Source organism: Arachis duranensis, chromosome 1, assembly GCF_000817695.3.
Source record: "Arachis duranensis cultivar V14167 chromosome 1, aradu.V14167.gnm2.J7QH, whole genome shotgun sequence".
Classification (NCBI taxonomy): domain Eukaryota; kingdom Viridiplantae; phylum Streptophyta; class Magnoliopsida; order Fabales; family Fabaceae; genus Arachis; species Arachis duranensis.
Window position 1 is genome coordinate 12,100,026 of NC_029772.3, and position 25,518 is coordinate 12,125,543.

The following is a 25,518-nucleotide window of genomic DNA, read 5'->3' on the forward strand; positions in this document are numbered from 1 at the left end:
TTTTAGTATATATTTTATATTTTTATATGTATTTTATATTATAACAAATTTTAGTGTATATTTAGAGTCCTTTCTTTTATCTTAAACAATGAATTTAGGCCCATGTTATAAAATCTAGTTAACATGATAAATTTCAAACCCGTAATAAATCACATTTTGATAAACAACATGAAATTCAAGAAAACTATTAGACTATATATATACATTAAACTCGTTGTAATTTAATAAAACCAAAACAAGTCACCATCAATAATCTAAAATCGAGGAAATTCAACACTTGTTATTCTTAACTCGAGTATTTGGTCATTTTTCATCAATGAAAAGCTGCATATATATCTTAGATTTTTAATTTGCTAAGAGAATGGTGAAAGCACATATAGAGGAAGGTTGCAACCTCGTAGAAGTTATTTAATATTGATGGAGAAGTTGCCATGGCCACCTAAGCAATAGTAGCTAGTAGTGTGGCTGCCACCCAATGTATATATATATAGCTGAATCATGATCGTTTACAAGGACAAATAATTATGAATAGGAAGTAGTATGAAGAATTAAAGGGTACGTTTCTAATTGAGGGATGGGAATAAATGATCATTGCATGTACTTGCTCGATACATATAATTTACTCTCCATGCATGGAGGACACGTTCCAAGTTCCAACATCTTAAGCACTTGCACATACCTTATTATAGGTCAAAACAATAAATCATTAATTAAACTCATCAATTTCCTACACACTACCACATAGAGTGTACATGCATATGCATATTTATGCACTACGACAAAAATTAGTTTTAGTAACAAATTTTTAGTTACAATCATATAATGATTATTATATATTTTATTTAATTTATATTTAATAGTTATATATTTATCGATAATTGTCACTAAAACTTTTTAATAATTATGCATGAGATAATTAATAACTATTTTTATTAACGTATCATATATTAAATGAATGTTGGTATATATATATGACTACTAAATTTATATATATCAGCATGCATTTTATTTGGAATTAATAATAATGTAATATCACTATGTATAGATCCTTTCATTAGTTATTAGAGTCATTGACTATTGATAAAAAAAAATTTTCGTTAAGTGAGTGATATGGTCATGATGATACCATGTCTCAATAACAGACAAAAAAGTGTCCTACCAAAACACACATAATGACATTGTTTAGTAATAATTGTTCAAAACTCTGTATTTTAGTAAGACAAATAGATTCTCAGTAAATACTAAATACCTACTTCTAATTAGAACTTGTTTCTCTAATGATAAAAATAATTAGAAACTTAATCCACCAATAATTGTTACTAGTAGATATCATGAGGATTTGATTTATCTAAATATAATTAGAAATTTAATTTACCAATAATTTAAAACTCACATCGTACACTTTACTGAATACTCTTTTTGAGTTTGAACAAACGAATTATTTTGAGACAACATTTTAAAAGATTTTTTATATTATTCAATCTCTCTAATTTTTTTCTACAAATATAAATAAGCAAACATAAGTAATTACAGACTAGAACATAATCGAATAACTTTTAACATAATTTTATAATTAAAATCAACAAAAAAAATAACATAAAAGTAAATCTCAATATAGTACCTACACCAATGGTTCAAACATCTTCATAGATCAAGGAGTCATCACTTCTTTTGTGTACTATGTTCTAAATCTCTCCTCTACTAACTAACCTCTCTTGTGGTTTTAACTGTAACAATATAGTTTCAAATATATAGCAATTGTGCAAGGCAAGGCAAACAACCTTGCTTCAACCACCATACATATATATGTGTGTGTATGAACATATACTATAACAGGGAAAGCCACCAATCAAGATGATGTATATATAGTCGAATTTTGAAGCAAGAAGCGTAGATGTAAATAATAAGGTGTGAGAACCTTTCTTGTTGGCACAGGTGGAACTTATCGTCACTAATACAGACCGTGACTCACAAAGATTTTGTATCCTCTAATGTTTGAATTTTATTTTAGAGAATAAAGTGTGATCTTTTATCGTTGGATAGTTTCTCTTTCATATTTATTCTTGGTCCCACATATGAAATTAATGGTGAAGATCACATTTTATTCTCAAAAGTGAAATTCAAACTTTAGAAGATCCAAATCCGACTCACAAATATGGTTAACCTAAAACTCCATTTGTTAGTTGGGCTTGGATCAATTGAAGATTGGACTGGGTTTTCTAATTTTCTTTACAAAAATAGTGTCATTATTGGTGTGAGGGTTTTCAACTTCTAGACGAGAAGCACACTACAACTCTACAAGGCTTTGTTTAATGTGATCATTATTAGATTTAATTTAATGATTATAAATAAATTAAAATTTTTCCCATAATAAACAAGAGAAAACGAAAAAAAATAATAATAAAGATGAGGTTTTGAACAATGGAACGATCAAAGTAATGTGAAGGATATTCCTTAACGTGGTCCACTACTTAAATAAATAATGTTTATCCAGAATCAATTATGTTAAAGAAGGCTAAGATCATGAATATAAAATAATTATAATGAAGCACTTGGAGCATGCGATTAAAATACTTTACAGTTATAACTAACAAAAGCTTGTCTTAAGTTGACCAATTTTTAACACTGCTACACTGGCAAGCTATTTGAATAAAAGGGTTATCTGGAGTAGTAGTCTATTAGTAGACGCACTAACCATGGAGCAATAAGAATCTTTATGGTATTATAATAAATTAACAAAATATCATCTCATCATCAATCTTGGAACTCCTTATTAATTAATAATTACATGTTGCTTAAATAATTCCTACTTTCATTTTCGCATGTTGCTCATTTGACTTCAATTACTATAAAATTTCTATTTTGCTGATCTGTAAATTATAATATTAGGGTTTATATTAATTTACACACCAACTTAAGTGTCATATCAAAGTGCATAAAAGAACATAGAATCATCTACTACCTAGCTATAGAAGACAAAATGTGATAGTTGCTCGCATTAATTATCTTATTCATCTTCTCTCTAGATTATATGTTTCATACATATTACAGCTATAATTATTTATATTTTTTTGTATTGATTTAAATTTTTATGATAAATAATTTTACAAATAATATCAAAATCTTTTATCATATAAAAAAGTTAAAACTTGATCCTTGTTACGTTCAAAGAACAAAATTTAACTTAAGATAATTTTTTCAAAAAAAAAATTTCTATACATAATAATACTTCAAATCCGAAAAAAAAAGGTTTAAATATATAATCATTTATATCTTAAACTTTTGACTATGTTTTATGACAATAATGTAAGTAAAAGAAGGGCAAATAAAGATAGATAATAATAATAATAATAGTAGGAAAGTTTGACAAAGAAATCAAAGTATTTGAGGTTTTTTTTTACGTCATAACGAGACATATATATGAGTTGACATAATTATTAATATGAGCTAAGTAATTTATATATCCCATGAGGAATTGAGGATATGTATATATACACACTACTTTTGACAATATATATAGGGTAAAAGAAGAAGAAATAGACGATTACCATTAATTAATACAAATTAAATTACCATAACACGCACGTACACATAATCCAGATCAAACTAAACGTAATCGCGTGATTACGATGATTTACCAAACTATATATCCCTCACTGCTGAGAAGAAGAATAATCATTTATTCCCTTTATAACTTAATATCTATGTATGGTGAACTTTCTTACATTGCCATTTTTTTTAATATTTAATAAGATATTGTCACCTAATTAATAAATATCAATGAACATAAAGTTTATAGCAATATTACAAAAGTACCGGTGCATAGAAATTAAATCCACTATCTTCTGATGCTCACAAAACAAACCAAAAATATAATCGTTTCAATAACCCTAAAACCCAACCACCAACAAATTTAAAGAAGGGAAACAAAATAAAAATAAAAAGCACAACATTTTTCAAGGCCATATAAGGGTTTATGGGTGACGATGATAGGTCGGTGGCGACTCATGTCCGACACCAGGGCTATGACCAGGAGCTGTAGGGCGAAACGCGTCGCCCTCTCCTGATTTATCCTCGTTCACTGTGTAAGCAATGGACGAAGATAAAGAAGAAGAAAGAGAAGGAGCTTGTGGTGACGATGGTGGTGAATATTGATGATGGATAATGTGCTTAATTGGCACAGCCATTGATGTGCCAACAACAAGGATCATGACAAGAACAAAAGAGGTTAACATAATGTTGGTTTTCTTGATAGCCATGAATCTATGATAATAATAATGATGATGAAGCTCTTAGCTTGAAGCAAACTACTATTAGGGTTGTAGTGATAACTAGTCAGCGAGGGTGGTACATATTTAACATGAAGGATTTGTACGACGGTCCCACATGCGGTCATATACGTATACGTACTCAACATGGCCATAAAATAATAAGCAATTAATATATAACGATTATGTTAAGCGCGTTAAAATTAGTCATCAGTATAAAATATATGTTAAAATATAAATAATATATATTAAAAATAAATTAAACTATACATATATGTATATACAGATATATTGATAATTGATTTTAGTGATTAATTTAAATGTTTAAATAATATTTTTGAATATATTAATTATAATGCACATGGGGATGTTCATGGAATTTGCAGAAATTAGAAAGAGATAGTAAGCATAACATAGGAATATTTTCCAGAAGTAGTAAGCATAGGTTGCTTGTGAAAAACATTAAAGAGTGATTAGACCACACTAACAACGAAGTTGGCTTTAGTTTGTCAGCTTTCTACTTTCTGAAGTATCATTAATTCAAGAGAATGCTTCTTCCACTAAGTAAACCATGGGTGTACGTTGATTCACATGTATATTTCTTCCTTATTTGCTTCCGGTTTTTGTTTAGGGTTTTATCATTCTTCCAAATAAAGTGTTGGCTACAAAGCTAGATCCACGGGACTTCAAAATCTACAAGTGTTTAGACAAATTGATATCCCTACATGGCTTTTATTAAACTATTCTTTCACCTTAGCTCATGATATTAATAAAAAAATCTCGTGACCTACAAATTCAGCCCAACAAAATACATAAATTTAATTATTATTTTAGTTTTTATTATTTTATCTTATCTTATCTTTACTTGCTTTTATCTTTCATAGAACAATGCTCTATATATATTTAGTTTTACCTTCATAGTTTACAATTCAATTCAATCAATCAACAATCAATAAATCTTTTTTATCTATTCTTTCTCTATTCTTTCACAATTTTATCAGGTTTATATATGTAATTTTTTTATTAATTTAATTTTTTTGTCTAAGAATATGGGTTTGAAATATAATTATATATGTAATTTTTTTAGTAATTTAAATTTTTTAAAAAGTTGTTTAATGACAAATAAAAATAATAAAAAAAATAGTGGAGATGGAGACATAATTTTTTTTTTGTGTTCCTATGTCATTTTTTAGTAAATAAAAGTTTAAAGAGATAAAATAAAAACATATAAAAAATGTCAAAAGAACGACAAGTAGCTAGATGAAAGTTAAATATAATTTCATTAGCCAATCAATTCAGTTACTTTCTTTCAATTTTAGTCCTTCACTGGAATAATTTTTGTCCTACAAATATCTGCTACAATTAATTATTTAAAACCCTATGTTTTCATACAGAAATATTAAAAAGCACAATTTGTTAAAAAGAAGTGAGGAAAAAGAAAAATTTTCTAAAATAAAATTCGTTGAATTTCTATTTTATATAAAAGTCGAAGACTATGAAAAAAAGACAATATATAATTTTTGTATTACTTATTATCTTTATCTCTTACAATATATATTCTTTATCCTGAAATACTTATTACATACTTGTCATAGGTTCTTACAACATATTACCATTGCTTTTTGAGAGTTCATTCAAAGTGGTTCTAAAATATTGAAAAATAAAAAATAAAAAATTGTACTAGTATTTTCTATGTATGCTAAAGTACAGGTGCAGATATTCATCCAATAATTAATATAAATATGATATCGTTGGGAGGTGAGGATGTATTTTATTGCATATAGGGCGAAAAGGTATTGAATATAATGTATATAATTAAGAGTTTGCAAATAAGCAAAAGACACTTAAGTATGCTGAAGTGGATGGAGCTCCTCCTTGTCTTGAACCTTTTTCTGTTACAACTCTTACTTTCACACTAAACATGATGATAATAAGCAAGTTGCATGAGTAATATATAGTTATCAAATTAAAAAAACAAGTGGCCACAAATGATAATTAGAACCTACATACACAGTTCAATTCTTCTTGTATTCAATAATAATTGAGTTCTGCTAAAACCACTTAATTAATAAGATGCTCAATGTAAAAATATTTTATTAAGAAACCAAAAATTCAAAATTTTCCATGTCTTTGTAATGCAATTATTAAAAAAAATAAAAGTTTCTATTCTAAGAAATATTATTTCTAATTTATTAGAAGAATAAATAATAGAAATTAATTTTTAATTAGTCAATATTAATTATTTTTTTATAAAATTATTTTTTAAGTTTTATTTTTTGGAGAATTTTAAATTTAGAACTAGAATATAAAATTTAATGTTAAATTACTGATATATATGTTTATTGAAAAATAATTAATTCCGTAGTTAAATTCTTATTAGAAATTCAGTTATGCTACACGTATAAGTCTTTTTAGTTTACAAGTTTTACAAATTGGACCAAGTTTAACAAAAACTATATTCACTCACTGGAGCGTGATAACACGCGCGTCACTCAATTGTTTCCAAAGCACGCTCTCACTCACCATTATGAAAAACGCTTCTTCTTCATATTCCTCTTTCTCCTCCTCCTCTTCCTTCTTCTTCTCCTTTTTCTTTACATTTCTCCTCCTTTTTCTTCGTGTGTTTCATCTTCATTGTTGTTTTTTTATTACTGTTGTTGTTGCTGCATTTTTTTCTCCTCCTCTTTCTATTGATTTTGCAACATTATGTATTTTTTCTTCTTTTTTTGATTTTTTCTCTCAAGAAGAATTATAAGAAAACGAAATAAGAAGATGAGGAAGAAGAAGCAGTAGAAGATGAAGAGGAGGAAGATGAAGAGTTTTGAATCATGTAGAACTTATCAGAATAAAAATACACCTAAAAATTATTAAAATACACTCAAATATCTTCATGTTACACCCAAATTTGCTGCAAATACAGAAAAATGTTTTATCTAATGCTGCATTTTTTTTCTTTTTCTTCTTTTCCTTATTTCTTTCTTTTTTTAATTAAATGAATATAAGTTCATCCTATTCTCAGTAATTTTGTATTATTATATGTTTTTTTTGTTTGATTTTTTTGTTTTTATTCTTATTAAGAGAGTAAAACAAAAAGAAACTTGAGAAGGTAAAATACAAAAAAATATGAATAAGAAAAAAAGAAAAAGAAGATGGTGATGATGATAAAAAAAAAGAGTAGAAAATGAGGAGGAGGAAGATGAAGAGTTTTGAATATGCAGAACTTATCAAAATAAAAATACACCCAAATATTTTCATGTTACACCCAAATTTGTTCAATATTTTTCTAATGTTATATTTTTTCTTTTGAATTGAACCATACCTTAGTCACTTGATTGAATTAAAAATAATAATCAATTTTGTTCTGGTTCAATTGACAATCTGAACCTGAATTATTTGTTATCTTCAACAACGAGATAATTGATGATGGAGGAAAAAGAGAAGAAAAAATTCTAACGAAAAAAGAAGGAGGAAGAGGAGGAGGAGGAAGGGAGTGGATCCTCTCCAGTGAGAAAAAAACTGGATGATATCCAGTGTTCAATCTAACCATTCATTGCACTCTCTCTCTTATTTATTTCTGGTCCCACTCATAGAATCAAAGGTGATAGATCACACTGGATTCTATCAATTGTTAAAAAAACTGGAGAGGATCTTTTTCCGAGGAGGAAGAGGTGATGGTGTCGATAACAACGATAATGAGAGAAAAAAATTACGAAGAAGAAGAAGAGATACGGAAAAAGAAGAAGAAGAAAAAATGACTTGTATGACTTGTATAAAAAACGCTTGTAACTCTTAGAATTACATAGATTGTTAGGTAAGGAAGAAATTAAAGCACGATATTAATTAGCTGTACATAATGATTATATTACATTAACTAAGCATAGTTTAGGCACTTATTCAAATCTGTTGGCCTGGTTTGTTTCAATTAATATCGTGGCTCAAAGTGCTTATTGCGTAGTGTTATTCATCTCAAATGGGAACATGCACATGCATATATATAGTTATTTTGTATTTTACAAATTACAACAGTTTTCTTCTCCATTTTTTTTCAACGGTCCGCAGTGGAATCCGGCGTGTAATGTAAATTTGTCTTCATTTGAGACACTGATGATGAAGAGCACAAATCTTTCATTTCGGCTGAGATTGAAGACGTATCTTTTTCTGAGATCCTCGTTAATCTCAATTAATTTTCGGATAAATTAATTAAGTGACATAATTGAGATTAGTGGGGGATTAAGGCCCACCGCACCAAATGAATCAAGGCGTATATATTATTTAGAAAAAATATATAAAGAGCCAGTATTTCTCAACCAATAATATTGTAGATTTGTAGTAAATATTTATCGCTTAAAATTAAATATTAAGAAGAAGTATCTCAAACTAAAAATAATTAAAATATTCAAAATTTAAATAAAAAATATTTGAGAGCCAAACAAAATAAAACTAATTTAAGATATTGAATTTAAGTAGACTTAGAATTTATAATTTAGGGTTTAGAATATAGAATTTAGGTTTTAGACTTAATTTTGAGTTTACGATTTAAATTTTATGATTTATAATATAGGGTGGTTGAAGGTGACAGTAATGATAATAAAATTATAGTGATGAGAAGAAAAATAAGAAAGAAAAAGAGATAAAAGAGTAATTAAAAAATTTGTGATGAACGAATTTATTGTATGTTTGCTAAAATTAGCTAATGAAAAAATATAACGAGACAATGAAAATATTAAATAATGTAAATAATAGATATATCAAATGTTCAATTTAATATTTTTTTATTCGGTTTATTTATACACAGTTAATAATGATTGGATGTTCAATTCACTAAGTCTGTGAATGGTTATTCTAATGTTAGGATTTATGAGGTAATTTGGAGGTGAAATATTTTTTTTACTTTATTAGATCAATTTTAAAATTTATTGTTCACATTATTCACAAAAGTCATTGTCTATCTAACAAAACTGCTAACTAATTAATTTACTTCCTTATTATCATTACTTATTACTATATGGAAGCCACTCAGATAAAGATGCAAATAAAAATATTTTAGTAATTTTCTATAATAGGGTATTGTAGTCATTTTTTATAAAAAATAATATTAATTTAGACCAGTTCAAAATTTGATTCACTATTTTTCGGTCAAATCAATTTGTCTATCCTAATTTTAACAAAAAATAACATAATTTAATCAATTATATGTGTTAAATTTTAATTATTAAAAATATCTTTATAAAAAAATATTTTCAATATCTTTATCTGAGTAGCTCCCTTACTATATATACTATTATGCATATCATTTGCACTCGGCAATAGGATTGTGAAATGCGTGAGTCTCATTCCGCTCTACTTAGTTAAAGAGTCTAAGAATATAAACCTATCTTGTCTAAGAGCAACTCCAATGATAATTATCCCAAATTCTTTCTCTGACATAAGGGCACTTTTGCCCGTTGGAGTGTAAACTCAAATGAGTTCCTTCACATGGATCGATGAGGAGAGTTCCTGTTCAGAGAAACTCTCAGTCTCCAACAAAAATTTGACACGTGGAAAGCATCTCAATAAATAAAATTAAATTAAAACATATATATAAAATGATAATTGTATTGTACACATATATATTATAACTATTACATATTACATATAAATGAATTAAAAAATGTTACATATAAATAAACTAAAATGTATATTACATATCTATTATATGTATGTTAATTAATTTTACAAATTAGTTTAATTATTTTTTTATATTAAGTAATTTTATAAATTAGTTTAAATTAATTAATAATTATAATAATTAAATAAGCAGCAATATAGACAGTTAAAAGAGAATTTAATTGAACACATATGATAATTTCACAATGTTTATCGTCAATTATAAAATTTAACTATGTTTTTCTTGGTATTAAGTAATTTTATAAATTAATGTAATCTCGAATTATATATAGTATATTATTGTTATATATGATTTTTTTTAATGTTAATATCTTTTAATAGTGAATTATTTTTGAATTTATAAATTTAAATAGTATTATTGAAAAAAATAATAACTATATTAATTTTAATTATTTTAATTAATTAATTAAGTGGGACCACAACAAAGACTAAAGTTAGTTCCTCCTAATGGAGAAGAGAGAGATATTTTGAGTTCCTATTTACTATTTATGACGTAAAAGCTGACGTGGAGTTACTTTTTATGACAGGTGGGCCATAAACAGAAATTGGGATGAGTTCCCTACTGGAGATGGTCTAATAGCATGCTGACACGAAAGCGGACTTAGTCTGTCACAATGTGATTTTTTTTAATTTAAACAGTAAACTGAGAACAAGATGATGATGATGATATGCCATATTGTTCCTTAATGAAAATAAAATAGAATAAAATAAATTTCAGAAGCACGAGCATACATAGTGACAGATCCGGAGGAAGAGCAAAAGCAACCCGAACACGATGTCAGTGTGCAGACTTCTTGGTTGATGGTAGAAAAAGAAGAAGAAGATGGGGGTGGGAGACAGAGACACTGAATGACTGTGGAGGCATCAAGCTAGAGCGAGATGGGTCAGCGTGTAGAGTAGCAAAGGACAATAGAAGTAGATATCTGCAGCATCCAAGGCATGTCGCACTGTCACAATACTAAAGTTGCGTTTGGAAGAGGGATAAAAAATAGAGATACTGAAATTGGAAAATAAAAATTTAGAGGCTAACACTAAATTAAATTTTTGTATTGTGTTTAGTATAAAATATATTAAATTGAATTATGTCTCAGTATTATGTTTAATTTAAGATAAATATAGAGATGGAAGTGTAGATTTAGAATTTAAAAAGTTAATGAGAACATTTTTTTAAACAAATATTTTTAAAGTTTTAGTCTCTTTCTCAAAAAAATTTAATCTTTTATGTCCTTACTTTCTAGAGGTACTAAAAGAACTGAAATTTTGAGTCTCAAAACTGAAATTTTAGGATTTAGAGTTAATGGTTTAAGATTTACGGTTTAAGTTTATATTGAGAGATACAAAAAGTAAAGAGATTGGGTTTATCATATAAAAGTTATTTATTTTTTTATTCGCGTAATAGTTTTAAAAGTGTACTAAAATTAGAGTGTTCTTGTTTTTTTTTTATCTAAACTGCGTTAACACTTAGATGTTACTAAATTTTGGTTAGCTTAAATGAGTTATAAAAGTATGAGTCTCTTAAAATTGGTGTTTGTAATTATTTTTTAACATAATAAAAATTCTACCATTATTATAGTAAAAATTAAACGTAGGTCACATTATATTTTGTGATAAAATTATGATATATCATGACTTGTTACTTTTTTTATTGATGGTTCTAGTTGAACTTGAGAACGGGGGAATCAAATTAGCTTAAAACTCAAAGTTACTAACTCTGTTTCAGCAGAAGCTTGAGTTGCAGGAGATTATTTTATTTTATCTCATGTGCAAAATAAGTAAAGAGTAGAGAAAAGGAGAAACAGGTCAGCATGTATCCTGCTTCGAATTCTTTGTGCAATGAATCCTACGTCCAATCTCCACCATAAACCATGGTGGAATTTTCACTAAAATTCACATATTACATTCACCAATACTATTAAATTACTCCCTAATTCAACTACTATCTACCCTAAACTTTCTTCACCAAAGCTTATCTTCCCATAGTGTTGTCCCAACTAGGAAGGGGAATCTATCAGATTCAGACTTCACCAGGTGCTAACCCAACTGGCAAGGAAAATTAATCCTAGTTCAAAATATCAAATTACATCAAAATTCATTGGCTCTTTTGCATCACTTTTGCCTTTTTTTCTCTTGACTTTTTCAACCTCACATGATTAGCCTTTTCTTAATATACAGAAAATGACACAAGACAGCCATAACAAAAGAATCAGAAATTAAGCTTGAGTAAAAGAAAAAGATTCCAGCTCTATGTTAGAGATGGTGCTCTGAGTGTGTGCCCTCTTTTTCTTGCTCTGAAATAATGGAATGAAGCTGCTTATATATTTTCATCTTGCCTTCATTTTAGCTTTTTCCTTTTGTTTATCCTTACTACCCATTGGAGCAGTCACAGCTAGCAAGTAGTCCTTCTTCATCATGCTCCACTACCTCTGCTGCTTGAGGAGCTCGACCACTACCTCTGCTGTCCTTAGATTTGCTTTCATCCTTGGCATGCATTCCTTTTTCCTTCTGCTCCATTATCTCTGCTATACTAGGAGCTGCTCCTTGCTTCTGCATTTTTGCAATATTTGTGTTTTGCTCGCCCACTAACCAAATGTTGCTCTGCTATTGTCCTTGAGAGAGTGAAGATGTCCTTGTGTCCTTTCTAGCTTTTACAAAACCACACATGTTCTTGCATGATTCAACTGTCCTCATTTAACATTTAGCAAATACATAGCCATTCAATTTGTTTAACGGTGCTTTGGGAAGCATTGGGCTTGTTTATTACACCTGGAGCACTAAGGAGCAATTTAACACTAAGTAGCTTATGGTGGTTTGGGTTGGTGTAGCATGAAACTTGACAATTGGGCCTGCAACAATTAAAACACCCATTAAACAACATTGGGCTTTCAACCCAAAGAACTGCTTGTCATCATTTGTAAATCCAAAATCAACTTAGACTTAACAATCTCCCCTTGATGACAAACATGATGAAATAGAAAATTAAAAATTGATTTAAATGAGTTAGGAATACTTCCCTTTAATGACATTTGGATTGTGAGTTGCTCCCCCCTCAATGCTAGCATTACTTCCCCTGAATCATGGCTTACTCTGTGGAACAGAAATTATACAAAATAGCCAAACTACCAATGCACTATAACATGGAAATAATGACTACCAGTCATCAACTTGAAGACATCACTAGAAACAAGTGTCACAAAAGTTACAGAGTCATCATATTAACCAGTTATGTCTATGCCTATCCTAACATTCATTTCCTTTTCTCCCCCTTTTGGCATCAAGGAGAGAAAGAAATACCTGCACAAAATTTGTTAGTGGCTAATGCAGACAATGTAAGTAGCAGAATAGTTAAAGTCTTTACAGTCATCTAGAAAAATAAACAAGTTCAAAAAGAAACTGAATCATAATCACAGATGAGATAACAAAGGCCTAGGAATCAGAGTTGGATTCATCAGAGATTCTATCGTCCTCCCCCTCGTTGTCAGTATTTATGAGGCCAACTTCAACATCCTCCACAAAGTCTCTCAGAATCTGAATTCTCCCTTTAGTCTTTTTGAGAGCATTTTCTTCCATAACTTGGTTTCTTTTGCGCTCGGCACCATGTGTGAGAAGCAAGTCTGTTAGATTGATGAACTCCTCAAGCACATTCTTCAGAATGCGTGTCATGACCTTGATTATGGTGGAGGTTGAAGGGAGAATCAAAGGATCCTCATCAACTGAGGGGACATCAGTGCTGTCATCAGTTTAGCGATGTCTAGGTGCTGTTTTTTTTACTGCACCACCCCCTTTTATGTATAAGTTACAGTCTCTTGAAATCTCAGCCCCAAAATTAACATTATAATATTGAAAGTTTTTTGTAAGAAGCATAGAATATGGTAAAGCATTTTTGGTACTGACACAAGCATGCATATGTCTTACAAGCAAGTAAGCAAAAGAAATAGGAGTTTTAGAAAGAAGAGCAAACAGAACCAGTGTGTCACAGAATGATACACGTTGAAGAGAGCCCCGCTGAGACAAAATGATGTGGTTATAACAATCCTGTGCAACTGAGCACGGATAGGACCAAGAGACTTGTGAGTAGGAATAGTACCTTTTAAGAGAGGGATATTGACGCACACAGTACTCGGAGCTTCAACGTAAGACACATTTATAGTATCGTCCCACTTACCTGACGTATACACATCACCCCCTGTCCTGATAATCTAGGGCTTTGCCTAGGTGGTATTTGTCAATGATGATCACCTTATCTTTGACAAAAGAAGCGATTCTCCCTTCTTTGTAAGATAGGTTACTATAGAATTACTGCACCAGATTAGGATAACCTTTCTCCTTGATGAACAGAATGGGGATCCATCCTTGACATGCAAACAGAGGTGTAAAGTTCAGACCTTTTTTACGGAGTTTGTCAAGATTGACAAGCTTAGGAGGACAGAGAGTGCGATAATGGATGTCTTTGCAGAAAAATAGGTAGTTCATGAGGGATTGAAAACGACGACGATCAAAAGACTCATGAGAAAAATCAGCATAGGAAGACTTGTAAGCAATGAGGTTTGACAGCTTAGGTTAAAAAACAGAACGAAGAGGGAAATCAATGATTGTACCGCAGGTATGGCGAGTCTGAGTGGGGGGAATCTCTTCGTCTTCGTGAAGAGGTCTTTTACCTCTAAAGAAATGGGTTTGGATGAACTTGGCTGAGAGGTATTTGGAGGAGGAGGAGTAGGGTGAAGAGCGACACCAGGTCGGCGAGCAGTTGTCTTAGTGCGAGCCATGTCTAGAGTATGGTTTGGAGGTGATGGAGGGGAAGAATGAGTGGGAGAATGTGATGGAGAGGAGTGAATGTGTTCAGAACGGTGGGTGTGGATGCCACAATGAGAGCCTCTATGGATAGCTCTTTTCTTGCGTGTCATATTTATAGAGCACTGGTTTGAAGAAGAAGATGAAAGAGTGGAGAAAGTAATGTGAATGAATGTATGTAGTGGGGAGTTAATATAAGTGTGGAGGAGTGCAAAGGTTGCATCTTGAAAACAGATAAAAATGAAAACTTTAAAATTGTTTTGAAAACATTGAAAGTTACAGCTGTAACCTTCAGACGTTGATACCAGGAGAGAGAAACCAAACATAATTAAACGATGCCTAATGAAAATTGAAAAGCAATAAAAAATGTGAAAGCCCATTAGATGAGTTAAAAAAAATATGAAGGGCCGAATGAAAGTGAAATGCAGTTGTCAAACTATAGAGAAAGCAAGAATTGAAATGGGCCAAATGGTTTCAGTAAAGAGAGCCCATAGCTCGACAACTGCTCCAGCACGTGAGGTCTATCATTCATTGTGGTCAATTAAGAATCCATTAGGCTCCATAGTGAATTAATGAAGTTTACTCATCATCTGCCAAAAAAATCTCAACGCGATTTATGAGATAAAACACAAAAATTCTCAACATCGGAATCATTAAGAGAACAAAGATGAAGCAAGAATGCCTAGTTCAGTCCGTAACTTGCAGAACCTCTCTTCTATCAATGGTTTGGTGAAAATATCAACCAGTTGACTTTCAGAATTAACAAACTAAATATTTAAATTTCCATTTTGCACATGTTCTCTTATAGAATGAAATCGAACTTCAATGTGCTTTGTTCTTGAGTGAAAAACAGGGTTTTTGGAAATATTTATAGCACTCGTGTTGTCACAAAACAATGGAATATTAGAAACATTCAGCTTATAGTCAGCTAATTGAGTTTTTAGCCATAATAATTGAGAACAACAAGAGGAGGCTGCAATATGCTCAGCTTCAGCTGTTGAGAGTGCCACTGTAGCTTGCTTCTTGCTTGACCAAACAATGAGTGATTTCCCAAGAAAGCAACACATGTCACTAGTGCTTCTTCTATCAATTCTATCCCCAGCAAAATCTGCATCACAAAAACCCATTAATTGAAAGGAATCAGTCTTAGGAAACCATAAACCATAATCAGTAGTACCAAGCACATATCGGATGATCCTCTTGACAGCTGAGAGATGGGATTCTTTAGGCTTTGATTGAAACCTTGAGCACACTCCAACACTTTGGATGATATCGGGACTTGAGGAGGTTAGATACATCAAAGAGCCAATCATCCCTCTATAGCGTGTCTCATCAACATCTCTAGCATGTTCATCTTTGTCAAGCTTGATATTTGGATGCATGGGGGTTCCATGGGCTTGGCACATTCCAGCCCAAACTTCTTGACAAGTTCCTTTGCATATTTTTCTTGATGAATGAATATGCCTTCTGCAGTTTGCTTTATTTGAAAGCTTAGAAAGAAATTGAGCTCTCCCATCATGCTCATGTCAAATTCATTTGTCATAAGCTTAGCCAAATCTGCACACAAATCCTCATTAGCCGAACCAAAGATAATATCATCAACATAAACTTGCACAAGAATAAAATGATCATTATAGTTCTTAATAAATAAAGTGGTGTCAGTGGCTCCTCTTTGAAATTTGTTTTTCAATAAAAATAGAGCTAAGCCTCTCATACCAAGCTCTAGGAGCTTGTCTTAAACCATATAAGGCTTTAGCCAGTTTGAAAACATGGTTAGGAAAAGTTTTGTTTTCAAACCCAGGTGGTTGAGCCACATAAACCTCTCTATCTATTATGCCATTGAGGAAAGCACACTTTACATTCATTTGGAATAGCTTGAAGCCACAGTGAGCTGCATAAGCAAGGAGCAATTTGATGGCCTCCATTCGAGCTATAGGTGCAAGGGATTCATCAAGATCAATCCCTTCCTCTTGATCATATCCTTGAGCAACCAATCTAGCTTTGTTGCAGACAATGGTTCCATCTTCACCCAATTTATTTCTGAAAATCCATTTAGTGCCAGTGACTTTCTTTCCATTTGAGTGAGGCACTAAGGTCCAGATCTGATTCTTCTCAAACTGTTGCAATTCCTCCTTCATAGCTAATACCAAGATGGATCAGCAAGAGATTCTTAGATATTTTGAGGTTCAATCTTTGATATGAGAGCTAAGTTGTTGGTTTTAGCTCTTTTCAAAGATGATCTAATTGATATTCCTTTGGAGGGATCACCAATTATGAATTTTTCAGGATAGTTTTTCAAAAACTTCCATTCCCTGGGCCTTCTTGTTTGAGTTGAGGATTCAGGTTTCTCTTGATCAACAATGGCCTCTGCATCAATGTTTTCTGCAGTGACAGGAGATAATTCCAAATTCTCTCCTGCAAAATTTGAGTTTTCGCTGCTGACAGGTGCAACTTCATGAGAACTTGAATTTTGAGGAACTGGCTCAGCATTCTTGGACAAATCAGCTTCAAAACCTGGACTATCATCAATGCAAACACTAGGAACAGAGTTAGACTCACAGAATGTGACATGCATGGTTTCCTCAACAGTTTTGGAGTTCTTGTTATAAACTCTATATGCCTTGATATGAGTGGAATAACCAAGAAAAATGCCTTCATGTGTTTTAGGATCAAATTTTCCTAAATTTTCTTTGATATTCAGTATGAAACACTTGCAGCCAAACATATGAAAGTAACTAAGATTGGGAGGATGCCCTTTCCAAAGTTCATATGGGGTTTTATTCAAAAACTTCCTAATGATGGTTGAGTTTAATGAAGAAAGTATCCTTTTCGGTTATATGCCTTGAACATCCACTATCAAGATACCACATGTCCAATTTCTTTTTGGATGTAAGGCAAACCTGCATGTTCTTCAACTAACCTTAGGTATCCAAATCCATTTGGATCATTTGATGTGAAATCTTTTTGGTTGCCCAAGAGCATTAAAATCATGAACAACTTTATATAATTTACTATCATTACCAAAAGACTTAAGAAAGATGAAACATTGAGGAGGATCATGACCATTTCTATTGCACTTGTAACAATGATTTTTGCCTACTGATTTCTGAGGTCTGCTGAATCCTTTTGGCTTGAAAAGCTAGGAAGAGGAGGCTTCAGATTTGTGAACATTTAGTTTGAAAATAGCCTTATTTTCCTCTTTGAATCCAAGTCCAAAACTTTTCAGACCCAAACCTTTAACAAGCAAGCAGCTTGTTCAGATTTTGAGAACCTTGAACAAACTTTGCTAAGTCTTCATTCAAATTTTTAATTTGTTCATTCAGCTTTTTGTTTTCATAAATCAAATCAGTAAAAGCAGCAACTTTATGCTTAAGTTTGAATTTCTCTAACTTAGCACGCAAAGCACTATTGTCTTCTTTTAAAACATTTTCATTACATGTTTTGGTTGCCTTAACCTTTTTCAAAAGAAGATCATTTTCTGTCCTCAATGCCTCATTTTCTGTCTTACATTTAGCATACTTATCCAAGAGTTTCTTAGAGTCCACAGTAATGTCTTTGATAATGTAATGCAGTTCATCAATAGATAAGTTAGAGAGATCTACCTCATCTTTATCATGATCAGCCATCAGACATAGCTGAGCTTCTTAGTCTGAGCTCTCAGAGCTGGTGTCGTTCTCCAAATCTTTCCATGTTGCCATCATCACCTTCTTTTTTTCTTTCCTGGATTTTTCGCCTTTCTTTAGTTGAGGGCAATCTGACTTGAAGTGATCTGGTTCCTTGCAGTGATGGCATGTGAACTTGACTTGATCCTTCTTGACATCTTTGCATGAAGAGCTTCCTTTGCCCTTGCTTTTGAATCTCAGTAATCTTTTCATTTTTCTTGCAAATAGCACCATTTCTTCATCTGAGAAACTGTCATCAGATTCTTCTTTCTTTGCTGTCATTCTTGATTTTAGTGCTATACTTTTCTTTTTGTCATCTTTGTGTTGAGACATGTGAGTGGTTTCATAGGCCAGCAACTTGCCTCTTAGCTTATCTTAGGTGATTTTGATCAAATCATTCCTTTCAGAGATGACTGTGCTTTTTACTTCCCATTTCTTGGTAAGATTCCTTAGGATCTTCCTCACTAAGGTTTCTTTAGAATAACTCCTTCCCATGGCATCCAGATTGTTGATGATTATTGAGAACCTTTTGAACATTTGATCGATACTCTCATCCTCCTTCATGCTGAACATTTCATACTCCTTCATCAGCATGTCAATTCTGGTCTCCCTCACTTGCTTAGTGCCTTCATGAGTGAGTCTGAGCTTGTCCTATATTTCTTTAGCCGTCTTGCACCTTGGCACTTTTCTGAATTCTTTAAAACTGATTGCACAGTGCATCAGGTTGAGAGCCTTGTCATTGAGTTCAACTTTTTTCTTTTCTTCTTCCGTCCACTCGTTGTCTTCTTTTGCCACAACTTCTCCATCAGCATTTTGTTTTGTGGAAACGTCTGGTCCGTTAAGGATGATCTTCCAGATGTTGTAGTCAATTGACTGCACGAAGATTCTCATTCTTTCTTTCCAGTAAGAATAGTTGCTGCCATTGAAATAGGGAGAGTGAAGATGTCCTTGTCTCCTTTCTAGCTTTTACAGAACCACACATGTCTTTGCATGATCCATCTGTCCTCTTTTAACATTTAGCAAATACATAGCTATTCAATTTGCTGAACTGTGCTTTAGGAAGCATTGGACTTGTTTATTACACCTGGAACACTAAGGAGCAATTTAGCACTAAGTAGCTTATACTGGTTTGGGCTGGTGCAGCATAAAACTTGATAATTGGGCCTACAACAATTAAAACACCCATTAAACAGCATTAGACTTTTAACCTAAAGAAATATTTGTCATCATTTATAAACCCAAAATCAACTTAGACTTAACATTTATATTCCTTATTTTTGCAACTTCTATTTAATTAGTTCTATTCTGTTACTATAGGACAGAATAAAAATTAAAATAATCTTTTAAATTTAGTGTACTATATATAATTAGAATGATTAAACACCAAAAATGATTTTTATTAATTCAATCTCTCTCTCACTTGAAAATCTTTGTATATGGTTTAAAAATGTGTTTAACACCGATAATTTTATTTTTATAATGTAATTATTTAAAAAATAAAATAAAATATCTCCTATTGTAATAGGGAATAAAGTAGCAAGAGGCCAATAGCTAGTTAGGATAACAACTATCTAGGCTGCAACGAACTTTTCTGTGTTTTGCAATCATGAATGATGCTTATTTCTATTTTCTACAACAACTTGATCAAGTTCAACAACATCAACAATTATAATAATAATGAGATGATCATAAACTACATAGTATTATTAGATTTAGCTAATCGATTTAATTATTTATATATTTTTATAGTTTAAATTTTATAAATAAATAATTTTATAATATAATATCAAAATTTATATATATGATTAAAAAGTTTAAAAATTTTTTTAATCGATTGACAAATTTTTTTTCTTTTTTAAATATATTATTGCATTTAATATGTTAAAATTTAAAAGCTTTATATATTCTATTAAAAAGGTTTATTATTTATGATATTTTATATTTTGAGCTAATTAGTAAATAATTTCTTTTAGAAAAGAAAAAAAGAATTCTCAAACTTGTTTGGAACAATGATTTCACCAGACAAGTGGCATTATCGATCCACCGTGACATTATTATGACTTTAATTTAATTAATTAGTTGCATATATATTGAAGGGAATAGTCATTTGTTTCTCTTTTGCGTTGATGTAGTGTGGAGTTGGAGTGGTAATGTCGACCACTTAAGGCCAAAGATGGTTTTGGTTGTGGAGAATATAATACCCATGGTTTTACCACTAACATATTCCTTAATCTCCCCACTAATGGTTTCCGTACCTTAATAATTAACCATTTCCGGGAAGCAAGTTGGAATAGAGAAACGAACTCAAGAGTTAGCCCTATTGAAACATTCCTTGCTTTTGATGCATTTTATGATATGAGGAGAAAGCATAAGTAGTTCTTTATTTGTGATATACAGATGTAGAATATCTATTGTTAATGTGTCCATGATAGATGTATTTTGATTTATGGTTTCTTGAATTCTACAGGTTACGAGGAATGAATGCGTATATATTGAAGGGAAGAAAATAATGAAAGATATATTTGCGTTGGTTGTTACTAACAAGTAATTAACACAAAAGTGTCAAATCAACATAGGATGAACTTAAAAATAAGATGAGAAGTTAGTCAAGTTACTGCTTCACAATTGGTTATGCAACATATAAGTAGGGGTGGCAATATGTACCCTACTCGCAGGTACCCAACCCGACCCTATTCGATCAGGTAGGGTTGCCAACCCGATCCGCAACGGGTAGGGTAGGGTGCAGGTAGGGTTTTCGTGCGGGTCGGGTAGGGTGTGGGTTGAGCCTCAACCCTACCCGACCAACCCGCACCCTATATATGTATATGTTATATACTTATATAAAAATATATTCTAAGTGGATGTTGAACCAAAGACCTCTCACTAAATGCAAAAGATTCTTAGTTATTAAAAGAAGATCATTAATTGAGAAGTTAGTCAAGTTACTGCTACACAATTGGTTATGCAACATATACCGATATACGCATGTTGGAGAATGTGGTAGCTATTGGCGTATCATTCTCTGTATCTTAGGTGTTAAATTATAGTTATACTGTTCGGTAACTCGGGTATCGAACGGTTTGGAGAGATCCCTCGGATGGTAAGGTGGGGTTTCTGTCTGGTTCAGTGTTGCGGAGATGGAGCTAGAGCAACCGACTTCCCGAGTTCTTGGTGTGGAGAGGGGGTGTCACCTGTAAAGACACACCGATACCCAAGTCAATGTGGTGTACAGGTGGTAAGGGAGAAAAGTTGTGATGACGTACCTTGGGGGAGGGATAGGACCCTCCCCATATATACCTTCTCAGTGGGGCGGGCCCCGCAAGAGAAGGCCTCCTTCCAGGAAGCTTCGCTTCTCACAGCTGTCAAGCAGCTGGCAGCAAGGACACGTGTTCGGACCGGGGACCGGGCGATTCGTAAGCGCTGACCTGGCCGTGTAGGCCGGTTAGTTGCAGGTCGCACGGTAACTCTGCTCAGCTGGGCTGGGCCATAACAGTGCCCCCAACGCGCCAGATGCGGACGTAAGCACCGTAGGTGGCGCGTTCCCTTTCTCCTTATGCCTAGCAGTCGTCTTGCCAGTCCCTCGTGATGAGGACGCGCCTCCTAAGCGTGCATAAACCTGTTCGTTGTTGGGGTGCGTCCTTCGTCGCCTCGTTTATCGCATCGAGCATTTAATGCCTTTAATGGCAGTTCAAAACCCTGCGAGAAAAGACCATTATACCATTGTCTTTCACGCTTCTCAAGGTTGGTTTTCTTTACAATTTCCATTTGGTTTTGCTGCAGTTCCATTGCATTTTCATTGTTTTCTCCTCTCCCTTGCAAAAACCTCCATCGCAGACCCCTGCTTCATCCAGATTCTTATCAATTCTTCAATCCCTTTCCATTATCATCCTTATCCTGGTAAGCTCCCTATCTTTTTCCTCAGTATTGGTGTTTATTTTTGGCTTTGCATGCGAGTTTGGTATGAACTGCTTGATGTGGATTGCGTATCCTCTTGTGTTTTAGCATTAGGTAGGTACTGTAGGGGGGTTACCATTTTAGGATTTTGTTTTTTCGGCCTTCTTGTTTAGAGGATTATGACTGATGGATAGGCAATTTGTAGTTTCCTGGTAGTGTCGTAGTTTTCTAGTAGTGTGTCTGACCTCCCGGCCTTATAGACTGATTTTGAGTGGTGCCCCACTGTAGGTATGGATCAGGGTCGTGTTGTAAGGGTCGTGAGGCCGGCTCCATACGACCGATACGCCTGGGTGACGTCGAACGTAAAGGAGGCCCCAAACCAAATGTCCCTGGAGGAACTTGAGGAGTTCCGACAGGCCGACTACCTTTGCGGAGGAACCGACGAGGAAGTTAATTACGCAGCCTTCGTTCCTGCCGATAACGAGCGTATATACAAAATAAATCTGCACTCTCCCGGGATTCCTGATTGGATGTGGTTGTATAAGGCCATGTTTACTCTCCTGGGAGTTCGCCTTCCCTTCTCCCATTTCCAGATGGCGCTACTTAATCGTTGTGACGTAGCGCCGTCCCAACTGCATCCGAACAGCTGGGCTTCCATTCGCTGTTTCGAGATGGTATGCGAGAACTTGGAGCTGCCGATCTCTATTGAAGTATTTCTTTTCCTTTTTAATCTGACAAACCCCTCGAAGGAGGGGAAGGCTAAAAAAGGTTATATGTCCTTTCGGGCGGCCCAAGGTCGGCGAATCTTTGGTTGACTCTAGAGGGGGTACGTCGCATACCGACGTACTGGCGTTTCAGGGCAGGGGCCAACGCTTTTACCAAGATAACATACAAAGGGTTGTCTCCCGAAAACAAGAAGGTTACCGACGTCTTGTTGGCCGTTTTCGGGAAAAACCTTGTCAACCCTCATCTTCTCATGGGTGATCGGGATGTGGCCAGGAATTATATTTGTGAGTAATTGTCTAGCTTGTCTAGCAATTTGTTTTTCCTTGCATGTGATAAGCGGATAATTTATACGCTTTTTGGCATTATTTTTAGGTAGTTTTTAGTATGATCTAGTTACTTTTAGGGATGTTTTCATTAGTTTTTATGCTAAATTTATATTTCTGGATTTTACTATGAGTTTGTGTGTTTTTCTATGATTTCAGGTATTTTCTGGCTGAAATTGAGGGACCTGAGCAAAACTCTGATAGGAGGCTGACAAAGGACTGCTGATGCTGTTGGAATCTGACCTCCCTGCACTCAAAATGGATTTTCTGGAGCAAAATAATTCAAAATGGCGTGCTCTTAATGGTGTTGGAAAGTAGACATCCAGAGCTTTCCAGCAATATATAATAGTCCATACTTTATTCGTAATTAGACGACGTAAACTGGCGCTCAACGCCAGTTCTATGCTGCATTCTGGAGTCAAACACCAGAAACAGAGTTGAACGCCTAAAACACGTTACAACTTGGCGTTCAACTCCAAGAGAAGCCTCAGTTCGTGGATAGATCAAGCTCAGCCCAAGCACACACCAAGTGGGCCCTGGAAGTGGATTTCTGCATCAATTACTTACTTCTGTAAACCCTAGTAGCTAGTCTAGTATAAATAGGACTTTTTACTATTATATTTTCATCCTGGATTGTTTTTTTGATCCTTTGATCACGTTTTGGGGGCTGGCCTCTCGGCCATGCCTGAACCTTCATCACTTATGTATTTTCAACGGTGGAGTTTCTGCACATCATAGATTAAGGGTGTGGAGCTCTGCTGTACCTCAAGTTTCAATGCAATTTACTACTATTTTCTATTCAATTCGACTTATTCCTATTCTAGGATATTCGTTGCACTTCAACATGATGAATGTGATGATCCGTGACACTCATCATCATTCTCACCTATGAACGCGTGACTGACAACCACTTCCGTTCTACCTTAAACCGGACGCATATCTTTTGGATTCCTTAATCAGAATCTTCGTGGTATAAGCTAGAATTGATAGCGGCATTCATGGAAATCCGGAAAGTCTAACCTTGTCTGTGGTATTCCGAGTAGGATTCCGGGATTGAATGACTGTGACGAGCTTCAAACTCGCGATTGCTGGGCGTGATGACAAACGCAAAAGAATCAAGGGATTCTATTCCAACATGATCGAGAACCGACAGATGATTAGTCGTGCTGTGACAGAGCATTTGGACCATTTTCACTGAGAGGATGGGATGTAGCCATTGACAACGGTGATGCCCTACGTACAGCTTGCCATAGAAAGGAGTGACAAAGATTGGATAAAAGCAGTAGAAAAGCAGAGATTCGGAAGGAACACATCACCTCGATACACTTATCTGAAATTCCCATCATTGAATTACATGAGTAACTCTATCTTTATTTTCTGTTTAAATTTATTATTATTATTATTCGAAAATCCAATAATCTCTTAATATAGTTGAATCCGCCTGACTGGGATTTATAAGATGACCATAGCTTGCTTCATACCAACAATCTCTGTGGGATCGACCCTTACTCACGTAAGGTATTACTTGGACGACCCAGTACACTTGCTGGTTAGTTGTGCGGAATTATGACTAAGTGTGATTCACATTTGAGAGCACCAAGCCTTTGGAGCCATTGTTGATGATCACAATTTTGTGCACCAAGTTTTTGGCGCTGTTGCCGGGGATTGTTCGAGTATGGACAACTGACGGTTCATCTTGTTGCTCAGATTAGGTAATTTTCTTTTTATTTTCTTTTAAAAAATCTTTCAAAAATTTGTCTTTATTTTCGTTTTTCTAAAGAATATTTTCGAAAAAAATAATAAAAATACAAAAAAAAATCATAAAATCATAAAAATAAAAAAAAATTTATGTTTCTTGTTTGAGTCTTGAGTCAATTTTTAAGTTTGGTGTTAATTGCATGTTTTAAAAAAAAAATATATTTCTTGCATTTTTTGAAAATCCATGCATTCATGGTGTTCTTCATAATCTTCAAGTTGTTCTTGGTAAGTTTTCTTGTTTGATCTTGATGTTTTCTTGTTGTGTGTCTTTTATTGTTTTTCATGTGCATTTTTGCATTCATAGTGTCTAAACATTAAAGATTTCTAAGTTTGGTATCTTGCATGTTTTCTTTGCATAAATTTTTTTTCAAAAATATGCTCTTGATGTTCATCATGATCTTCAAAGTGTTCTTGGTGTTCATCTTGACATTT

General features: G+C 33.1%; 1 protein-coding gene across 1 annotated transcript; it reads right to left on the reverse strand.

Moving 5' to 3' along the window:
* Positions 1-15,490: 15,490 nt before the first annotated feature.
* LOC127747597 (secreted RxLR effector protein 161-like) lies at positions 15,491-16,105 on the reverse strand. Its single transcript, XM_052261662.1, has one exon. The coding sequence runs from the start codon at positions 16,103-16,105 to the stop codon at positions 15,491-15,493; it is 615 nt and encodes a 204-aa protein (XP_052117622.1).
* Positions 16,106-25,518: the final 9,413 nt, after the last annotated feature.